Source organism: Ruditapes philippinarum, unplaced genomic scaffold (genome assembly GCF_026571515.1).
Source record: "Ruditapes philippinarum isolate M1 unplaced genomic scaffold, ASM2657151v2 ctg403_1_1_1_1, whole genome shotgun sequence".
Classification (NCBI taxonomy): Eukaryota; Metazoa; Mollusca; class Bivalvia; order Venerida; family Veneridae; genus Ruditapes; species Ruditapes philippinarum.
Window position 1 is genome coordinate 234,387 of NW_026855774.1, and position 20,282 is coordinate 254,668.

The 20,282-nt window shown below is 33.1% G+C and overlaps 3 protein-coding genes across 4 annotated transcripts in view; all 3 read right to left on the bottom strand.

Moving 5' to 3' along the window:
* The window catches only part of LOC132744332 (iduronate 2-sulfatase-like), a 30,196-nt gene extending 24,548 nt beyond the window's left edge, over positions 1 to 5,648 (bottom strand). Inside the window, exons 1-2 of one of the 2 annotated variants that reach the window (XM_060733015.1) lie at positions 4,834 to 4,964; positions 131 to 2,556 (exon numbers count right to left, since the gene is read on the bottom strand). In XM_060733015.1, coding sequence (XP_060588998.1) covers positions 1,082 to 2,455 — 1,374 coding nt within the window. In that variant the 5' untranslated portion in view covers positions 2,456 to 2,556; positions 4,834 to 4,964 and the 3' untranslated portion in view covers positions 131 to 1,081. Of the gene's footprint in view, positions 1 to 130; positions 2,557 to 4,833 lie in introns of those variants that run through there. The other variant, XM_060733014.1, reaches the window with a different exon arrangement.
* A 5,636-nt stretch (positions 5,649 to 11,284) lies between these two features.
* Positions 11,285 to 12,730, bottom strand: LOC132744324 (iduronate 2-sulfatase-like). Its single transcript, XM_060733001.1, has one exon. It carries the CDS (start codon positions 12,728 to 12,730, stop codon positions 11,285 to 11,287), a length of 1,446 nt encoding a protein of 481 aa, XP_060588984.1.
* A 629-nt stretch (positions 12,731 to 13,359) lies between these two features.
* Positions 13,360 to 20,282, bottom strand: part of LOC132744333 (uncharacterized) — a gene marked incomplete at its 5' end in the record, with an annotated part of 33,225 nt that continues 26,302 nt past the window's right edge. Inside the window, 6 exon segments of the mRNA XM_060733016.1 lie at positions 13,360 to 16,001; positions 17,125 to 17,193; positions 17,626 to 17,745; positions 18,130 to 18,307; positions 18,632 to 18,696; positions 19,412 to 19,577. Coding sequence (XP_060588999.1) covers positions 15,396 to 16,001; positions 17,125 to 17,193; positions 17,626 to 17,745; positions 18,130 to 18,307; positions 18,632 to 18,696; positions 19,412 to 19,564 — 1,191 coding nt within the window. The 3' untranslated portion in view covers positions 13,360 to 15,395.

Here is a 20,282-nt window from a genome sequence, read left to right on the forward strand (position 1 = left end):
TCTACCATAATTCCTTCACCGCCGTTGTTTGATATGATTCATGGGTAAAATTATGTGTGTTACTGTTTTTTAATACAGTAATGAACAGGTAGATACGATTAAATATTCGTCGGTAATCGTAAACAGAACAGAACATAACAGAAATTTTATTTGAATTTACAGTTCACCGTTACATACAACAAATTTTACATGCACATAGTAATAATGTAAATAAGGTAATCGTAAACAACAAAAGCATCGGCAACATATTAAACACAAGAACAACAAAATTAAAACAAAACAACAACAAAGAACAAATGGCCAGACAGCAAAAGATCGTAAAATCAATGATAGGATTATGTAAAATCGTTATGTATTAACAAGTTTGGTTGGAGAGGATTTTGCAAGGCCTTTAAGATGTCAAGTTTAACAACCATAAAAACGTGTCCAGTTAAATAAATTTAAAAAAAGGTGTAAAGTTTAATAACTTATGAAAGACTAAAGTTAAACAAACTTATAACGGTTTCCAGTCAAACATTAAAGCAGCATGCCTCCAGATTCACGCTGATTATCATGAATAGTTTTAAGATGTTTTAAAAAGTAAAATGTAGTGGAATGTACAAATAAAGTAATTCATACATTGCAAACGACACTGAAAATCTACGATTTTTACCAAAAATAGTTTACAATATGCAAAAATAGCCATTACTGCATAAGTCATACAGTAGAAGTCACGCGGTATATACATATGCTGATAAATACTGCTAAAGTACTCCTTAATTGCATATAACATGGAAATAATTTTTTAAGTTGTAAACATTTTTATTTTTCCAAGGTTGATTTCTTGAAAAGTTTGCCTCATTTAGAGGCATGCATCTTAAAGGTGTCAAGTTGAATAATCTTTGTATATAAGGGAAGCTAATCCTGCATGTCTAGTTGAAATTTCCTATTGAGAATTTTTTCTCTTTACAGGTTAAGCAATTACGATAATACTATCCTGATCTATAACACATTCTCACATACATTGTAGATATATTAATTGTCTGTATAATTTTGCTTTACTCAATGTATAGGAAGACGATGAACTATAATTGGGTGTGCTTCACCCTATAATTTCACTGATCACATCAGGTGTATGTCGCCATCCTTTATGAAGTAGTTTACTCAGTTCAGTCTTTATATCATGATATTTAGGATCGTCAGCTCCGTTATAGTTTTCTTCTGGATCGACATTATGATCATACAGTTCAACTCCATGTTTTATATCCCAGTTGGCTTTGTATGTCGGGGCATATTTAAAATCTACCCACTCTGTATAACGGTAGCGGTTTGTTCGCATTGAGTATCCCATAATATTTCCAGGTCGCCAAAACTGAGAAAATGCCGTGTGTTTTATTGCTGTATCTGGTTTAATGATCAAAGGCACGAGGCTGGTTCCCTCCCTACATATTTTAGTGTTGACCGAATCCTCAGGACACAGTGGTAAAGAACCATGTCCTGCAGCTTCGACAATGGTCGGATACAAATCTACAAATTCGGTTAATTGCTCAGTGACTATACCGTGATCCGTCAAACCGGGAATATGAATCATCATCGGCGCATGCGTAGTGATTTCAAAATTTGTGTGTTTGCACCATTCACCATGTTCACCTAACTGCCATCCGTGGTCTCCAATGAATGAAACGACTGTGTTATTAGACAGACCAAGGCTATCAAGTTCTCTAATGACCTCACCGACAAGTGAATCAATCCATGTTACAGCGCTATAATATGCGCGTCGTAAATCTAATGTTATTTGATCAGGAAGTGTTGTATTGATCTCCCCTGACAAATTTAAAGCTTTGATGTCACCATAATGGATTCTCAACTCGTCATAAGAACTCCATGAAATGTTTGGCATGTTCACAGGAGCATAAGGATTAGACGGTAAACGAATCAAATGTTTCGGATAGTGTGTTTGCATAACAGAATCCGGAAACACAAATGGTAGATGTGGTCTTCGGAATCCGACAGCCATGAAAAAGTCAGTTTCTCCTTTCTTAACACTTCCCGATATAGATCGAAGTGTCTGTATAGCATGGTCCGCAATCTGTCTGTCCACCAATGGTTTGGTTTGAAGCTCGCTGTCAGGCACGGCTTCCCAACTAAAATTTCTATCCCTGAAATACGGGTCGTCACCATGGAAATAAGGTTCAGTCCAAGATGGCGTATCATCACCACCAGAAGCATTTTTGCCATGGAATATTTTACCTATACCATACGTCTTGTAACCTTTCTGTTTAAAGAATTGCGGTAAAGTCGTAAAATTGCCGCCTACGTGTCTAAAGCTTGAAACCAAATCATACACATGTGTAGTATCTGGTCGGCGTCCTGTTAGAAAAGATGATCTGCTTGGCGAACAAACAGCTTGCTGGACGTATGCTCGCTTTAGTAGAAGACTTCTTGAAGCAAGTGCATCTATATTCGGAGTGTACATGTCAGGATGCACTGGTGTGGCAAAGTCAGGTCCATTGTATACGCCGAGTTGGGCCCGTAAATCGTCAGCTATGATGAAAAGCACATTCTTTTTTGAACTGACTACAACAATCGTAAACAAGAAAGTGAGCAATACATCTTCATACATCTTTCTTAACGCCATCATATACTTTAAGGTCTCATTAATAAGTTACGTAAATCCTTCTTTAACGAGTTTATATTTCAAACATTAAGATATGTTCACAAATTAAAAAGGTCAAATTTAGATATAGATAAGAAAGGAAACATCTGTTACTATCTCTTGAAAATTGTGTCATTTGGAAATATGTTAGTTAGCATGTCAAGTTGTGCACATGAATTAAGTTACGCCTGCGGATTAATTCAGTTTTGTCAGAGTTTTTGCCCTTGACTTAGTACAAATTTGCAATTTTTGTGTCGCACATCGCTAAAATTATTTGATCTGGAGTCAGACAACTTTTTATGAATGTTAGTCAGCATGTGTACCTGCGGGTTTGCTTGTAGATTTATTCCGTATTTGTAGAGTTATTGCCATTGACTTATTAAAAGTGCTTCTTGTTTATATTATATTTGATAAAGGATCTTTAATTGAAACATTCATCAAATGAAAAAGCCATACACAGCTATACACTTCTTTGTGATAGACTATCTAGTTTTTAAAGAAATTCCATTTACATCGTTCAGTTCAGCTAGAAACGAATACAAAGTCAAACATGATGATTGATATAAATTACATTAAACGTGCATACATATTGTGTAATTATTACAAAACCACGTTGAGTATGAAGTTTGATGCGATAACCAAACCCTAATCCCGACAAGCCCTAGTGACGTATATATTATTTATCCAATAATCAATAGGCTCAAAGCATATCTTATACCGTTTCAATATCTTTAGGTTCGAAGGGAGAAATGTCACTGAAAATTAAAATCTAGGAAAACTATATAATCTAGAATGTTTTATAAACCAAGCATGTTATATGTATATCAGAAGATGTGCAAGAAGTTTGGGAAAACGTATGTCTTTATATAAGAAGATATCTTGTAATGATATAATCAGTGAAAAAGAAGAACTTGTATAAATCAAACGAATGATATACGTAGATTATAGGTAAATTGCATAGAAATAGAAAAAAAAGTTAAATGATGTAATGATATGATGAACACCGAAACAAAATTCCGTTATGATATGAAGAACAAAGAATTTAAATTCCGTAATAATATGATGGTTATTGTAAAGATATACTGTATTGATGTAACTGATGTGTAAGTGTCATGTCGTCCATATTCGTTTTTTGTTACTCGTTACGAATATCGTTTGTATGTATCATTTTGTCCTCGTATTTGCATATAAAAATAATAATAATAATAATAATAATAATGATAATAATAATAATAATAATAATTATTATTATTATTATTATTATTGTTATTATTATTATTATTATCATTATTATTATTATAATAAAATAATAACTTTATTTTGAGAAGGTGACATATTAAGAGTACATAATAAACATACAACTTATTTCCAATATGGCCTTCTATACATATATATAAACAGAAAACAGCAATATAATTACGACAAACACTCTTACAAAAAAGATAGCATTTTTGTGGATTATAAATAATAAGTTAGGGAAATAAGTATCTTAACTTCGTATGCACAGCAGTCATCAATCAATGTTAACAAACAAACAAAAAAACAAAGAGAGATTTATATAAATTTCTGTTAAAAAATCAGTTTAAAGTTTTTAGCGCTTTAAGCTGTATTTTTTATCAAATCATCCTTTAGTTTACCCTTAAAAGATGACAATTTACTTTGTACTTTTATGTCAGTTGAAAATGTATTCCATAAATGTGCCGCATTGTATGTAAATATGTACAGTCTCTTGTGTAGGTCTAATATTTATGTGTTATATTTCTCTACAGTCTGATATACAATCCACTATCCTATATCATTTCATTTAATCACATTTTTATCCTAACAACTAATTACTTATATTTCATTTAGATATAACTTACATGCCGGGCCTCAGTTTTTACAAACTTCTCGAACAAACCACCTCACGCATGGCACTTTGGTAAATATATTTCCTTAAATTATCCAAGCGTATCATTATGTCCTTTACAGGAAATTGTTGTTAATCATTATGTTTCATTATCGTGCATCTTTCAATGGATCATTCATATATTTCGGAGCTGTATTTATACACTATTTAAATCATTATGGCATTTGTTTAATTCTTTACTGGCATAAACAGCCATTACGATACGACATAAGGAAACTATATCCCAAAATTATTCTCTAACACCGACCTTTGATTACTCAACTTGCTAGTGAATAATTAAAATATTTACCGTGATTGCAGAATCTCCGTTTTCATATTTGTCACAGGAACTATGTCCCCATCCGTTTTCCATCCTACATCCCGGATGCTGATTCCTTGCAAGAACCTTGGATCAGACCAGGACTTGCTGCTTATGCGGCTGTCTAAACTAACGTCAGTTCTGGGAGTGATCAGTTGTTTTTCAATTTGTTTTATGGCACTATCAGTTAAAGATCTAACATTTCTCGTAATTTCTGCTTGTCTCCTTTCCTCTAAGTCTCTAGATGCGGTAACTAACTCAGCAGCTTGTTGTTTCTGCTTTTCCTCTGCTCTCTGTCTATCATTTTCTTCTAATTCTCTTTTTCTTTTCTCTTCTCGAAGTCTTTCAAGTTCAAGCTCTGTATCGCTCAAGTCATCCTCCCCATTAACATCAGTGTCTTCATAAATTCCTAAATCTTCATCCTCCCGAGAAAGCATCTTCTTTGGTCCAACATCCTCTTTTAAAGCAGTAATAAATGTTTCATTACATTCTTCAAGTGGCGCTTCACCAGTATTATTAGTTACTGTCTTTTCTGGCAATGCCTTTCCATGAAATCCATCAGCACTTATGTCATACGAGTTACCAGCACCTTCTCCTGATGAGACTTCATCTGGAACAACACATTTACTGACTGCTTGATCATCATTCGCTTCAGACACTAACGATCTCTCCGGCGGCGGTTCAGGTTTCATCGTTTATTAAATATCACCTAAAACGAAAGTGATTACTGTTAATGTTAGAGTCCCATGAAAAATATCATTTATTTAAGCTGGTGTTTTACTATCAAAACTAATTCCTTTATCAGCGTCAATCAGCATGTTAACGTCGTTATCGTATTGCACATTTATATAACCTTATTTACAAAATCATTGACAACATCGTACAGGAATACATGGCTTTTATCTTTTGAACATGATAAACACGACCTTTGCATTAATATATTTGACTTTTAGAGACATAAGAAAACTAAGTTAATCCCGAGTTTAAATGAACAATCTTGATAAGGTTAGAATACCTAAAAAGTTAATATGGCTCTGATATAAACTATATGATATCTTCATTTCAACAATTTTATTTGAACTGAACCTATTTACTTCAAGTGGTTAATATACGCATGTTTTCTATTTTTGTCGGCATGGGTTGCGTTTTCTCTTTCTATAATCCCGCGAGAAAGAATGCTTATGATCTAGGTACAGAAAGATAGAAAGTAATCTGGGAATATCGGGTTCAGTTATATTTTCATTGCTGGAAGGAAATAGTACACACTCGAAAATAGAATAGAAACAAGCGACTTCAAGCAAGTCCTCTTTTCTTTCTCATTGTTTGGTGGAAATATATATAAAAAAAGATTTTAGATTTATCATTGCCACAGTATCGAAGTAATGTATTGCTATTTTGGCATATTTTAAAATGATAAAATAAGATGGTACGGAACACGCTACTTTTTTAATGGATACGGTAATAGCGTTTCTGTCTGCTCTGAAACATCAATCTTACACTGTCAGTCAAACCGAGTCTGCGACATTTTCAGTTATGCCGTTTTGCACGTTCCTTAGCGAATCTCACTAATAAATTTTCCCCATTGTTATATGTTATATTTTAAGTTAGATTAGTTAAAAAGAATAAAGAACTAAGTAACCCTAGACAGGACAACTTTCATCCCATGAGAATGTTTGAATAATGATTGATTACCACTTCCACGTGATACCAAAAAATAAGAGAAAAACAGAATTCCTAAAGAACGCACTTAACAGCAAAACTGAAAGCGACTCGGTTTGATTGAGTCTAGCCTCTAATCCTAATGATTTCATACTTTGGTAATGTATGTCATTAAAGTTATACATGAATACTTTTGAAAGAAAAATTAAAAATGCATTGCATTGCAAACATCTTTCTATTAAATATATAATTAATTAAACAACTTTAAAAATCATAATTATTTTATGAATTTAAATAGCAGCGTGTTCCTTACCATATTAGTATAAATTTACAAAATATGTAAAGAAAGCAACTCATTAGTTCGATAACTGGCAATTGTTTATCTATAATATATATTACATACTAGCTAGTATATTTCGAAAGAACAGAGGACTTTCTAGCAATCGCTTATTTTATTTTCGAATGTGTAGCGTTTCCCTCGGTCACAGCTATGAAAAAATCACTATACAAAAGCCTATGTTTGATATACCGAGTGAAGATTGTACGATCACGGGATCTCGGTAACATTACATGTAGATATTGGTGAATCGGGCAACAATGTGCGTGTTCCATTGTTTCACATTAAATAGTTTCACTGTCACATGTCCATTCTGAAATACATTCTCTTATTCCATGTTACATCTTAACGTCCTCGCACTTTTATCAATTCGTTCAATCATACTTTCATATATTTTCTGTTTAAATCCTGCTAAACTTTTAAATAAATAATGGCATACATCCGCAAATACTTACATGTATATCAACATTCGTATCGAAAGATTGCCTTCAAAACACATCTTTATATATCGGTTAAACAACCGGTTTCCTTCCCTATGCAACTTTTGTAAAAATATACGTGTTTATAATGATCTATTATTACATTTTGAAAAAAAGAACAACAACAGAAACCAAATCTCCCCTGCCTCCAAGAATACATAATATCAAAATCCTAACGCATCGTTAAATTGTTAAACTTCACACTTGTGTATATTTCATGTTTCAATACATGTTGAACAATGTTTATCAATAAACAATTGCCAGTTCATTAAAGTATTTGTTTTATCCAACACTAGGGCTAGACCTTATTGAAACTAATTGACCCGTCTCGAGTTAAAGTCAAAGTCAATTGATAATAAATGCTATCAACTCCAAAAACTTGAACCGGTCTCTATTCATTATGTATACAAATGTCAAAATATAAAGATATATGGTCCTTTTAATTCCAAATGTTTTTATTTAAACGATATATACGTTTTATCTACCTCTCAATTGTGTGTTAATTCATCAGGTATTTCAATGATTTTACCTTGAAATCAAACAAATTGTGCTATTCAATTAAGAATGGAGAATAGATTTATCAAGGCAGAGAATAAGATCGAATCTTGAAGCGTAAAACATAATACACGCATTAGGTGTTCATATAGGACGATACAAAAATTCTTAATACATTTTTATTTATTGCAAAATATGACACTCTACATTTGTTCAGAAAGTCATCTTATATAAAGTAGGCAATATCTTGAATTAAAGTTGTTAACTCGGAATATTACCAAAACTTATAAAAAAAGAAATTATGCAAAAAAGTTGTTAGCGATATTTATTTGTTTATTTTATTTATTTATAAGGAAAATGACAAATAAAATATAATGGTAGCCAAATTTTTGATATAGTTTATGTATCAATTAATTTCATTGATAATCAAATATTTAGGCAGGCTTTTATTTAAAAGAAATTTGAGTTGTGATTAAAATGTTAACAGTATATGAAAAAATAAAGTATCTGAAAGAAGAAGAAGAAGAAAAACTTACAAAAGAGAAAGAGGTAAAAACCGTGAAGACTTTAAGTAAAGCTTATATTCATTATATGCATAAATTTACAAATCTTACAGCGTTTATAAAACTCATTATTGACGAACCTGTTATGAATTAACAGTATGGAGAATAAATATTTGATCATTGATAAATCTTTTACAAAGCACGGATCTTTTATTTGATACCATTTCAATGTAAAGTTATCAGCGTGAGAACACCATTGTCGTTCGTACTTTAGTGTTTATAGTTTAAACAAATACGCATGACATGTAAAGGGAGACAACTCCAGAAACAATATGATAAAGGAGTAGGCTATACGAGTTTGCTTCTTTAAAAAGAAGCATGCGAGAGGTTTTCTTGCTGCTGTGGAAGATTTGTTTAATTCGAAAATATTTTGGGATATTTTTGCATAAAAGACACAATCACGGATTTATAAATCCGTGACACAATGAATGGTTATAAATTACAATTATTTAACAAAATAAAATTTATTATATATATCGAATATAGAATCATAATGAAAGTTTGTTTTACACTTCATTTTTATATGTTTTGAATAAGTATATGCTGGAGAAATGGACTTTTTTCTTGGCACATTAGGGATACTTTTTCTAAAAGGGAACAATTTGTGTTATGTCATCAAACTAAATTTAAACATAAATGATATACACATGTATTTATATTAAAAGTAGTATCAAAATAGAAGTTTATAATACAATTCAATAAGCACATTTTCGGTTTATGTTTTGGTAAGTATATGGAAACACTTCCTCTCCATTTTCGAAAACCACAGGCGCTAGTCACATAATCAATATTTTACCTAATAGGCCTATATATGTATATAAAGATATCTTATTATAGTATATAGCCCATATAGAACATAAAATTTTTTTTTTTCAAGCACCTGTGTTCGAAAACGGGCATAAAGTTTGTTAATCAAACAATTTTAAGTAAAAAAATGTTTATATCATTTGATTTGTATACACAGTATATAAAAGTGCATGCCCCCAACCACAATATTTTAGGAAAATCGTGAGTAAAATTTGTACAATTTGCGCCAAAAAATCTCTGTGGCGCTATTTAGTCATACCGGTTCAAAAGTTTAAGGAGCAGCAAAATTTCGGTACATGGTTCACTCTGTCGCATAATAGTGCATGGTGATATTGTACCTGTAATGTTCACTATTATACAAAATATCGGAACATGAAATAGTAAAACGCTATTCAGAAAACAATATGGTAATCGATTTATACAATTTATTTTTTTTATGTACCGATTTGTTCACTTCGATGTTAATTTTTCGTTTAAGTTAAGTCGTATTTTGAAACGGAGCATGCGCAAAACATTTTTTGTAGACTGCTCCTAATGATTTTACGCTTTAAATGGGATTCGTTCACTACAATCAGATACGCAAAAATGGATGCCGCCAGCAATCAGTCTGAACACTGTGGAGAGGTCTGATGACCTCTCCAATCAAGTTATATCTGACAATATCGCTCGTGTCTGAAATGATGTGCAAGAGTTATCACCTTATGTCGTACCACACACTGGCGTTCTAGTGTCAGTGTGGTTTGTAACCAAACAACAACAAAATTGTTTTGACAAACTGAATGAAGTACACCTAGACATGTTCTTCAAAGACAATTAGAACAGGGAATAAAAAAAAACAAAGCTTCAACGGGGAAGCAGGTAGAAAAATAAAGCTTCACAGGGACAGATTGTTTTCCGTGTTAATTCAGGGTTTTTTAATTGCAAAAATGACTTTAGATATGTTCAATTCGCAGAGCATGGGTTTTAGCAGGAATTTCACATACTGACTCGACCCAGGGCGTTCAAAAGACAAAAGTCCCCATTATTTATCGGTGGTGGGGCATGTTATTTATTGGTAAAATAGCCAAATTTGCATGTTTAATTAACGTTGTGATCCCTTCTAGTTATGCTATCTGTCTGATAAATATACTAGCCGATAGTTATTAAAGAAACCCCACTAAGGTCAAAAAATTTAAAAACATTAAATCTGAATTTCTTACAAGGACACATTTAAAACAGATATATTTGCAACAGATGATAAAGAAATATATTCAAAAATGATTTGAAAATCGTATTTTTATGCTTATCTTAGCCAGATATGAGTGAAAAGCGTTTCAATGCTTTTCAATCTTTGTTAATTTAGTCGCAATTAGAATAATTACTCTGAAAAAACGGAGTCAGCCAAAGATCCGAAATTTTGCACCTTATGTTATTGGTAAACACCACCATCAATTGAAACATTATTCTCGAAGTCCAGCCATCTAAAAAACCTCAGTGAAGCCCCTTTAAGTATGCACTGTCGTAAATTAATGAATAGAATTGTAGACAACATTTAGTCTTGTAGTAACGGTCTCTGTCTAATTTTTATAATAAGCTACTAAACTTTGTTTTTGGAACTGCTTCAATTTTTTAATGTGTCTATCTCCAGGGAAACGGATGGGAGGGCGCGGTTTGGGTTGGGGCAAATAACCGCGAACCAAAACTTTCAATTTTCATTGATTTTTTCTTCTTCTTCATTAATAACATGCTTCTATTGTGAATAGTAATAACAGTTTACGCTTTCGTATTAAGTGTCTAAGAATTTTTCGATATGATAATAATTGATTTCAATAGACATCTTATTCAAATTATTGTTTAAATCTCTTTCTAACTGTTCGAAATCTTTTGTCTACGAGAATTTTCTAATAGAAAGCAGATGTCTGTATCTAATGTAACCAACACTCAATCTTTACACAATACAGGCGTGTTAGATGGATAGAAACTTATCCCCAAACTTGACAGGATGACTAATTTTTTGCAATAAATATGTTCAATAGAAATAACAAATTATCAAGAAACATTTTTAGTTTTCATACACATCAACTGTATAATGATACAAGATTCACTCAGTTCTATGTTAATGTTCATTTGCCAACTAACAAAGATCCTATGCTGGTATGGTGTTGTCTCCAACCTTTGTGAAGTAGGTCACTCAAATGCGTTCGAGCTTGCTGATATCTGGTGTTGTAAGCATTATTATGGTTTTCTTCTGGATCAACTTCATGATCGTACAGTTCTACTCCCGTTATATTACTCCAGTTGGGTTTGTAGACAGGAGCGTAAGTAAAATCTACCCACTCAGTGTAGCGGTATCTATAATTACGAACAGAATATCCCATAATATGCTTACCACGAGGATATTGAGAAAAAGCCAATCTCTTCAGCGTTACATTTTGATTTTTGATAAGGGGCAGAAGGCTTGTTCCCTCGTGACAAACTTTAGTGTGTGAGGAATCCTCTGGACAAAGAGGAACTTTTCCAAGACCTGCGGCCTCGACTATAGTAGGGTACAAATCTACAAACTCTGTTAATTTACTCGTAGTTATTCCGTGATCCGTTAGTCCTGGTACACGTATCATCATCGGCGCATGCGTAGCAATTTCAAAATTTGTGTGTTTGCACCATTCCCCATGTTCACCTAACTGATATCCATGATCACCAACAAACGATATTATAGTATTACTTGACAGACCGAGGCGATTTACCTCAGTGATGACGTCACCAACAAGGGAGTCTACAAACGTAACAGCGCTATAGTAGGCACGTCTTAGATCCAAGGTTACCTGGTCTGGTAATGTTGTGTTTATTGCACCACTCGCATGTAAAGCTGATATATCTGCATATTGTGTTCTAAGCTCACCATAAGTAGACCATGCTATATTTGGCATATTGACAGGAGCATATGGGTTTGATGGCAAATGAACAGAATGTCTTGGATAGTACTTATCCATTATTGAAGCTGGAAAAACGAAAGGCAAATGTGGTCGGCGAAAACCAACGGCAAGGAAAAAGTTTTCCTCGCCTGTTTTTGCTTTTGGTGCAAATTGACGTAGTGCTTTAACTGCTTCATCAGCGACTTGCTTGTCAATAAGAGGCTTAGCTTGGAGATCAGCGTCAGGTATTGCTTGCCAACTCTTATTACCTGTTACATAATTATGTCCATGAAAATATGTTTCTGACCATGATTGTGGATCTCTACCGCCGCTGTCAGCTGTTCCATGATATATCTTCCCCATACCCATTGATCTGTAACCATGGTTTTTAAAATGTTCAGGCAAAGTTGTGAAGTCGCCGCCAGAATGTCTGAAATTTGTATGCAAATCATAAACGTGCGTTGTATCCGGTCGGCGTCCAGTAAGTATTGATGCCCTGCTTGGTGAGCAGATAGCTTGTTGAACATACGCGCGTTTCAGAAGAAGACTCTTAGAAGCGAGGGCATTCAAATTTGGCGTGTGCATCTGTGGATGAACTGATGCCGGGAAGTTTGATCCGGAGTAAGCGCCGATTTGCGGTCGTAGATCGTCCGCCATTAAAAATAAAACATTCATTCGAGCTTGACATAATCCAATAATTATTTCTACACAAAAAATTAAAACAAGGTTTCTGTATACCATGTTTATAGTTTTCAAAGGGACTTTAATATTAGAGATTAAATTTTGCTTAAGTTTATATGTAAGACTACAGTGTGCATTAATCACGTTGTTGTTCCGCATAAAGACATTATCTCTGACACACAATTTGACCTGCATATATCAAAGTACTAAATAACTTTAAGAAAATACGAGTGTGTTCAAAAAGTGATATGTTTTTTACAGAAAGTAATATGTCTGGTAGTGGCAAAGTTAAGAAAACACAGGCCCGCAGAGGCAAAAGCATTGAAGATCGAACTAACTAAATAAATATAAATTATACATATATCTTAATTTAAGCGTGCAAATAGCAAAAGTACTTTGTATCTCGATGAGGCAAGTAAAGGCAAAGCACATTGTCCTTATTGGTACAGGTATTATGAATTTATTTTTGAAGAAACTGTTGTGAAATGGACCATAGCACGGTTTGAGTGCATTTTAGAAAGCTTATTCTTTGACTATTTAATGTTTTTCATAAAAGATAATTAACAAAGACGGCCTTTGTAACAAACACGACAACTTCCATGCAGTACACGCAGAATGTTTTTTACTTCTGATACTAAAGTCTTCAAAAAGCAATAAAGCGTTTTCTAGTAATGATTGATATATAAGAAACGAACAATACGATGTTAAATATGTGAAAAATAAGCAACAGACTTAAAAATTCATAGTAAACAATAAGAGAATCGTGTTTTATAAACCTTGATCAAGACTGTATATTTGTTGAAACGATAAACAACTTAAGCAAGAGCCGGTCGAACCGGATGATGGCTCCCCGTAAAGGTTTTGGACAGAGAAGTAGTTTCTTGTTGATACCTCATGTAATTTCAGAGTTATATGGTGGCTGATTTGTGCCATTCGTGTTTTCGCCAAGGGAAAAGCGAAATTAACAAGTTAAAATGGCGGGGGCGCGGAGCGAAAACTCGCTAATTAGCGTGGGCGCGGGGCGAAGTTTAATATATAAAACTTAAGACTTAAGAAACAAAACGTCGGGGTCGCGGGACAAAAACACGCTAATTAGCGTTTAATAAATAAAACTTCGCCGCGCGTTCCCGGTAATTAGTGTGTTTTTGTCCCGCGACGCCGCCAAGCGAAAAGTCGATAATTAACAAGTTAAAATGGCGGGGCGCGGAGCGAAAACGCTAATGAGTGGGGGCGCTAATAAGCGTGTTTTCGCTTCGCGCCCCAGCCGTTTTATTTTTTAAATCTCGTCCTGCGCCCCCGCGGAGCGAAGTTTTATTAATTAAACTTCGCCCCGCACCCCCGCTTATTAGCGTGTTTTTGTCCCGCGACCCCCCCCCCGTTTTAACTTGTTATTTCTCGACTTTTCGCTTGGCGGGGTCGCGGGGCGAAAACACGAATGGCACAAATCAGCCACCACAGAGTTATGAAAAAGCAATAACTCCAAAGTTAGATATGACAGAGCTTACTGCGTTTCTACTCAATGAGATATATCTACCCACAAAGTTTCTTGTTGATAAAATACAATATGTAAATATGATCAAAGGGCAATAACTCCAAAAGTAGAAAAAGCAGAGTTACGGTTCTTTTGCAGTGCACATCAAGAGAATACGAGTTACCTTCTTACAAAGTTTCTTGTTGATATCTCTTGTAGTTTCAGAGTTGTGTCCCTGACAGTGTTCAATGTGTAAAAATGAACACAGGGCAATAACTGCAAATTAGGAAAGGCAGATTTACGGTTCTTTTGCATTGCACTTCTACTCAATGAGATATATCTCCATTCAAAGTTTCTTGTTGATACCTTGTGCAGCTTCAGAGTAATGACACGGACAAAAAAAGAGGACGATCGGACGAACAAAGCGGCGACTTTATGCTCTCTCTTCGGTGATCATTAAAAATCAGGGCCAAATGAAAGTTTCTATGGTTCTTTCATAAAAAGATTAGTTCATGAATAGACTCAGTCAAACCAAAAATGTAACAGTTTCAATTTTGCCTTTTTCTGTGATTTACGACCAACAACTTCATATGAAAATATTATTTGTAGGACAATGATAATTATTTTCAACTTCGTACAATCAACATTTAACAACTTATAATATAGATAAATTTAAACAATAGTGTTAACATTCTGCACATATTCGATAAAGAATCACATATATTACATTTTGCAATCTTAAAAGTGTTTGATCATGTTTAACACAAAGGTCTTATATACAAATTAAAACTATGTAATTCAAGAAAAAATGATCTAACGGTTCAATAACTATCTATATAATACGTCTCAAAATGTTTTTCTTTAATACTTAGGCGGAAGAGTACCCCAAATGCTCAGCCCTTGGTTCACTTTTATTTTTAATCTATATTAATGACATTTCTGAATCTCTCTTAATTACATGTATAACGAAACATTTTGCCGACGACAGTTAGTTCACATTTCCAATAAAAGATTTCTCCTATATGAAAGAAATTTTAAGGTTAGTTTGTTAGTTTTTCTCATAGTGTACTAGGAATAAACCCAATCTTTTATTCATTAATGTTCAGCTCTAAATTGCAGACCGTCATAAGCATTTAGGGGTGAAAACATATCTTTCAAATGAAAGTCTATCTAAAATCTGGTATTAGGATGTCCCTGGACGAGGTTTTTGTAGCCTTTAGAGGCTTTATTATTTTTTTGGTCAGTCCCTTTTGCCTTTTCCTTCACGCCGTTATGTTCATTTTTTGTGTGTGTCTCGTCCTTGACTTTATCTGTGTCATCACTTGATTGAAATGGTGTTGTTTTACCATCATCATTGACCCTATCATCGGGATCATCCATTATTACCCCATCCGCACCTTCTATACCTGCAACACGATAGTCCAGACTTTGTTCTCCTCGTAAATCTTTTGGTTCCGGTCGTGGTTGATTCGCAAGATTAAGTTGCCATTGGACTCGAACTTTACTGTCTTGTACAATTGCCGGCCATTCGACATATGCAGCGTTTGGTCTCGACATGTATATGGTAGAATCAAGATTTATAAATTCACTCGCTATTTTCTTGCACTCCTTCTTGGGTTCCGTAACGAGAATAATTTCTGGCTCCTCAAGGCATGCAACCCAACAGAATTTTACACATTTCTCTAGGTAGTTCTCAATTTCTTTAGAAAGGTCCTTAGACTTGTACTTGAACTGTTTGGAGATTGACCCCACTGTTTTTACTTCTGGTACAACAGCCTTCAAAAAGCAATGAAACATGACTTTTACAAATGGTTTGATACTAAACAGCAACAAACAACAGGCTGTTTTAATGTAAATTTATAAAAATGAAAAATGAAAAAAAAAATGATATCGATGGAACGATGAATGCTCCGGAAACTAGAGAGTAGGAAAAATGTGTAATTGACCTAAACGCAAGGAAAATCCTCTAGATCAAATGAAAATGAAAACTAGTTACGTTCTTGCCTACAGCAAGTACTCTATATGTAATCTTTCATTGTGAATACTTAAAAAAACCTTTACAACACAACTTTTGAACTTTTTGAATTTCATTCTTGAATCCTCTTGGTTCTAAGTTTAATGATTACATTTCAGCAGATACATAGTCCATACAACAGATACAGCTGAAAGACATTTGAGGGGCACTACTTTGTGAACTATTACTGAACCACATCATGCTAATAATATGAATACTTCCACTAAGTAGTGAAGAATCCGTGGAAGCATTGATAATTCATAGAAGTGAATGCTGGGAAATAATGTCGGACACAAATATTAATGGAAGATAATCAGGAAAGAAGCATACACTTTATGAGAAATCATCTAGCCGGAACATGCTGCCAATATGCCCATATTTTTAGTTTTGAGTTTCAGTTATTTCCTTTAGAAGTTGCTAATGAATAGTCCGGCCAATTCTATAACAGTTTCACTAAAAAATATTAAAAACCTGGAAGGCCTAAAGGATGATAATTTGATGGACTTTCCCATTATGTTTCGATTAATTCCTGTTAATGATTGCCGAGAACGATTTTAGCCCATAAAAAGTAACATAACTTGTGGTGAAAAATTATTTAACCGTAATTGCTACTTAATAAATGTGAAATCTCCACTTAATTGCTAAGATTTCTTTAAGTTTTGTTTGGTCAGTGGTTGCTTAGACAAGATATCTTGACGGACATTGTGATATTTGTGTTTTATACTTATCATTTAAGATAAACCCATTAGGGAATAAATGGCATCAAAGAAAATTTAAACCTTACAACGTTTACTTTAAATATTACCTAATGATAACTTGTTCGGATAAATGTCATGAAAGTTGCAGACAGAAAAAAAATGTAATTATCTAATTCAATAAAAATACCTCTTGTATGGAAGCTATGCAAAAAGGTGTTGACTTGTGTTGACATATCCTACAGAGGCTGTCAAGGTTCTGAAAATGATATCAAGATAATTCGTTTAAGTATTAACGTATTAAATATTATTCAATGTTATTTGTGACATGAAGAAGAAATGTCCCTCTTATAGTTTACGTACACCCAGGTTGGGAAATACATACGATAACAGTTATTACAAAGGAAAAAAGTAACTTAAAGATAAATGTGTACACTTCTTACATAAATTATACACAGTTAAGAGTAACAACGGCTGTATCTGCTTTTTTTGTTTCGAGTGATTTCTGTGACTAAGATAAATAGTTTTAATGAAAATCAGTTACTTCTTAAGGATAATAATGTGGTTATATAAACGCTTGTTAAATATAATATACTTATACACTTTCCATGTATTGTTCGAAGCGATTAAGTCATTTACATTAAACAACAACATGAATTCCATATTATGTAATAAGAATGTGTAAAATGACCTGATCTTGCTCCTTTGGCTTTAGGTTTTTGTTTGATGTTTTTTCTCCGGGATAACAAACTTGAAACTTCATATCTGTTCTGTTTCTTAATGCCCTGTCCTTACATTTGGTAAAACATACCTGGAATTGATAAATCAAAAGTAATATTGACAAAGAAGACAAACAGCAAAATATTAATAGCAATAACCAACTATAAGCATCGCAATTTTTTTTTCAGATTGCATACCTCAAAGAGAACCTATGGGAAGTCACGATAGAAATAAATTACATTGAATTACTAGTACTTTGCGACAGTCATAGTATACTCCCAAACAATTTCAGAAAAAAAAAATACCTGAAGACATATGTCTTATAAATGTATATTTTAAACAATATATAACTGACCGATTTAAGGTAGAGACAGTCTGCAGTAAAAAATTCGAAAATGGTTGCTGTAGTTCAATCACATATTTAGGTATATAATGTGCTTCATTATCATACACATACTTCATGTAAATATCATACCTTGAGGATATTAATTAAAATATCTAATATTTCTTTCACACTTAGGCTCGTCTCGCGAATGAAAGCATTAAACACACGGTGCCAGTAATTTTCTTTAAGATCAGACCACAACGTATTTAAATCTGTGTACGCTACATCACTCTCACTTGCACCATCACTTGTTGTTGCTCGCTCTATCCTAGAATAAACGTTTACATTAGTTTGTACATTTCATCCTTCTCAAAACTTTAATATTTACAACTAATGTAAAGGCTACATTTCATGGTGAATCATTGCCAAATCAAACTTGAAATATCGAGTAAATAGTTTCATGGAGGAATTATTAATTATATAAATCAATTATGTTTGAGGAACTTTTGATTATATGAGAGAGTAATGCAAATATAAGTATAAGTGAAAACATTTAAAATCTTGAAAGTACAGTCTGTTTAGCCTTGAAATAACAAATATGATTATTATTTATAGAAACGAACAAGAAAATATTTAGCGAGGAATATTAAACCTTTTCTTCAGCTGTGCAATTTCAATTTCTTCTTTTTTAATTTCCTCTCCAATTTTATCTTCAGCCTGGTAAAAAGAAATGAAATATCCAGAAAGTACTTAAGTACTTTTTAAAGATCCTGTTACACAATTTATTTTTTATGGTTTTATATCATATATATGAAGCTCAAATTAAGATTTATCAATCTTGTAAGTTCTAAAAAGCATTATTTATAAAGATATTACTGAATTTAACATTTCGTGTATATAAATGGAGGTAATAAAAATGTATTTTCTATAAAGTCTAAGTCAAATTTTTCAATAAGAAATGAATGCATATATTTTAATGATTACGTATAATATGTACAAATATTTGCAGTACATATTTTACATATTCTTCGATGTTTGAAAATTGTTTTATAAGCATAATTATATACATATATATAATTTCACTTAAGTGTGTATATAACCTCAATTACAACATACAGGATCTTTAAACTTTGTTCTACAAGATAAATAACTCTATGTTGACTTTTTATCCTTTAACAGTTAAAATTTTAATCGGTTTAGTACATATAATTGCATTTCAAATTTTAAAACGAAATATCAAAGCCAGGCAAAACGATCGCTTTTCATTCAATTATGTTAGTAATGTACGCATCATGAATAAATTATTTCGTTTCTGATTTTTTTGACATCATTTGTGTGCAAAAACTTTGATACACATTTGTATTTTTTTAAACTTAATTCATTTCTGTTCTTGGCTTCATAATATGAATGCTTTTAAACTACTTTAACTTACATCCTTTTGTTTCCTTTGTAGAAATGTGTGCAAATTTTGTAGTTGCTCAGAAACGAACAGTCTGGCTTCATCTGTGTCTAATTTAGATAATTGATCTGCTACTTCTAGGCATGTCTCCAAATCTTTGATAAACTCTGCGTCAACGTTAGTCATATTGTGAGTGAAACTGCAATTTAAATATTTGATATACTAGTACACGCTATCATTCTAAATCAAAGCAAAGAAGGCGCTGAATTTGTTTGGGTCTCAGAATGTCAGAAAGGTGAAGGTTGTGATATTATAAACCAATTTATTTTTGTATAGTGCCACCAATGCTGTTTCCAGTGTTTTAACTGTAGTAAATTGGCTATAAGACTAATTGCAACACTGTTCAATTCAATGTTTATTTGACTTAAACAATTAAAAAAAAATGAGTTGCCTTAACTGGGCTTTGAACTCAGACCTCTCGCTTCCTGAGCAAGCGTGCAAACCACTCGACCACGGTGAAGTTATGTGAAAATAGCAAGAAGAAAACCGCATTATTCTAAATTAGGGTTTGTAACCCTTATTATTTCGAAAACAGATGTAAATAATAATGGAGCTTACTATAAGCATGTATTTCTATAAAGAATAAAACAATATTAGAAATCTTCGACCATTTGGAAACTATTTTGCTTGAACATTAATGCGCCTGTCATTTGACAATCTTTACGCAGTGATCTCCCCTGAATTTTTCGGCGTTAGTGTACATATAAGCGGACTACTTTCGACATTTGCAATTAACAGCATCAGGGTCTGAAATTTCGCTACAATTATTTGTTTGGTCTGACGATCCAAACAAATAAAAACGACCTTAATTTAATGACTACCATATTTATTTAGTTTGCAGTAT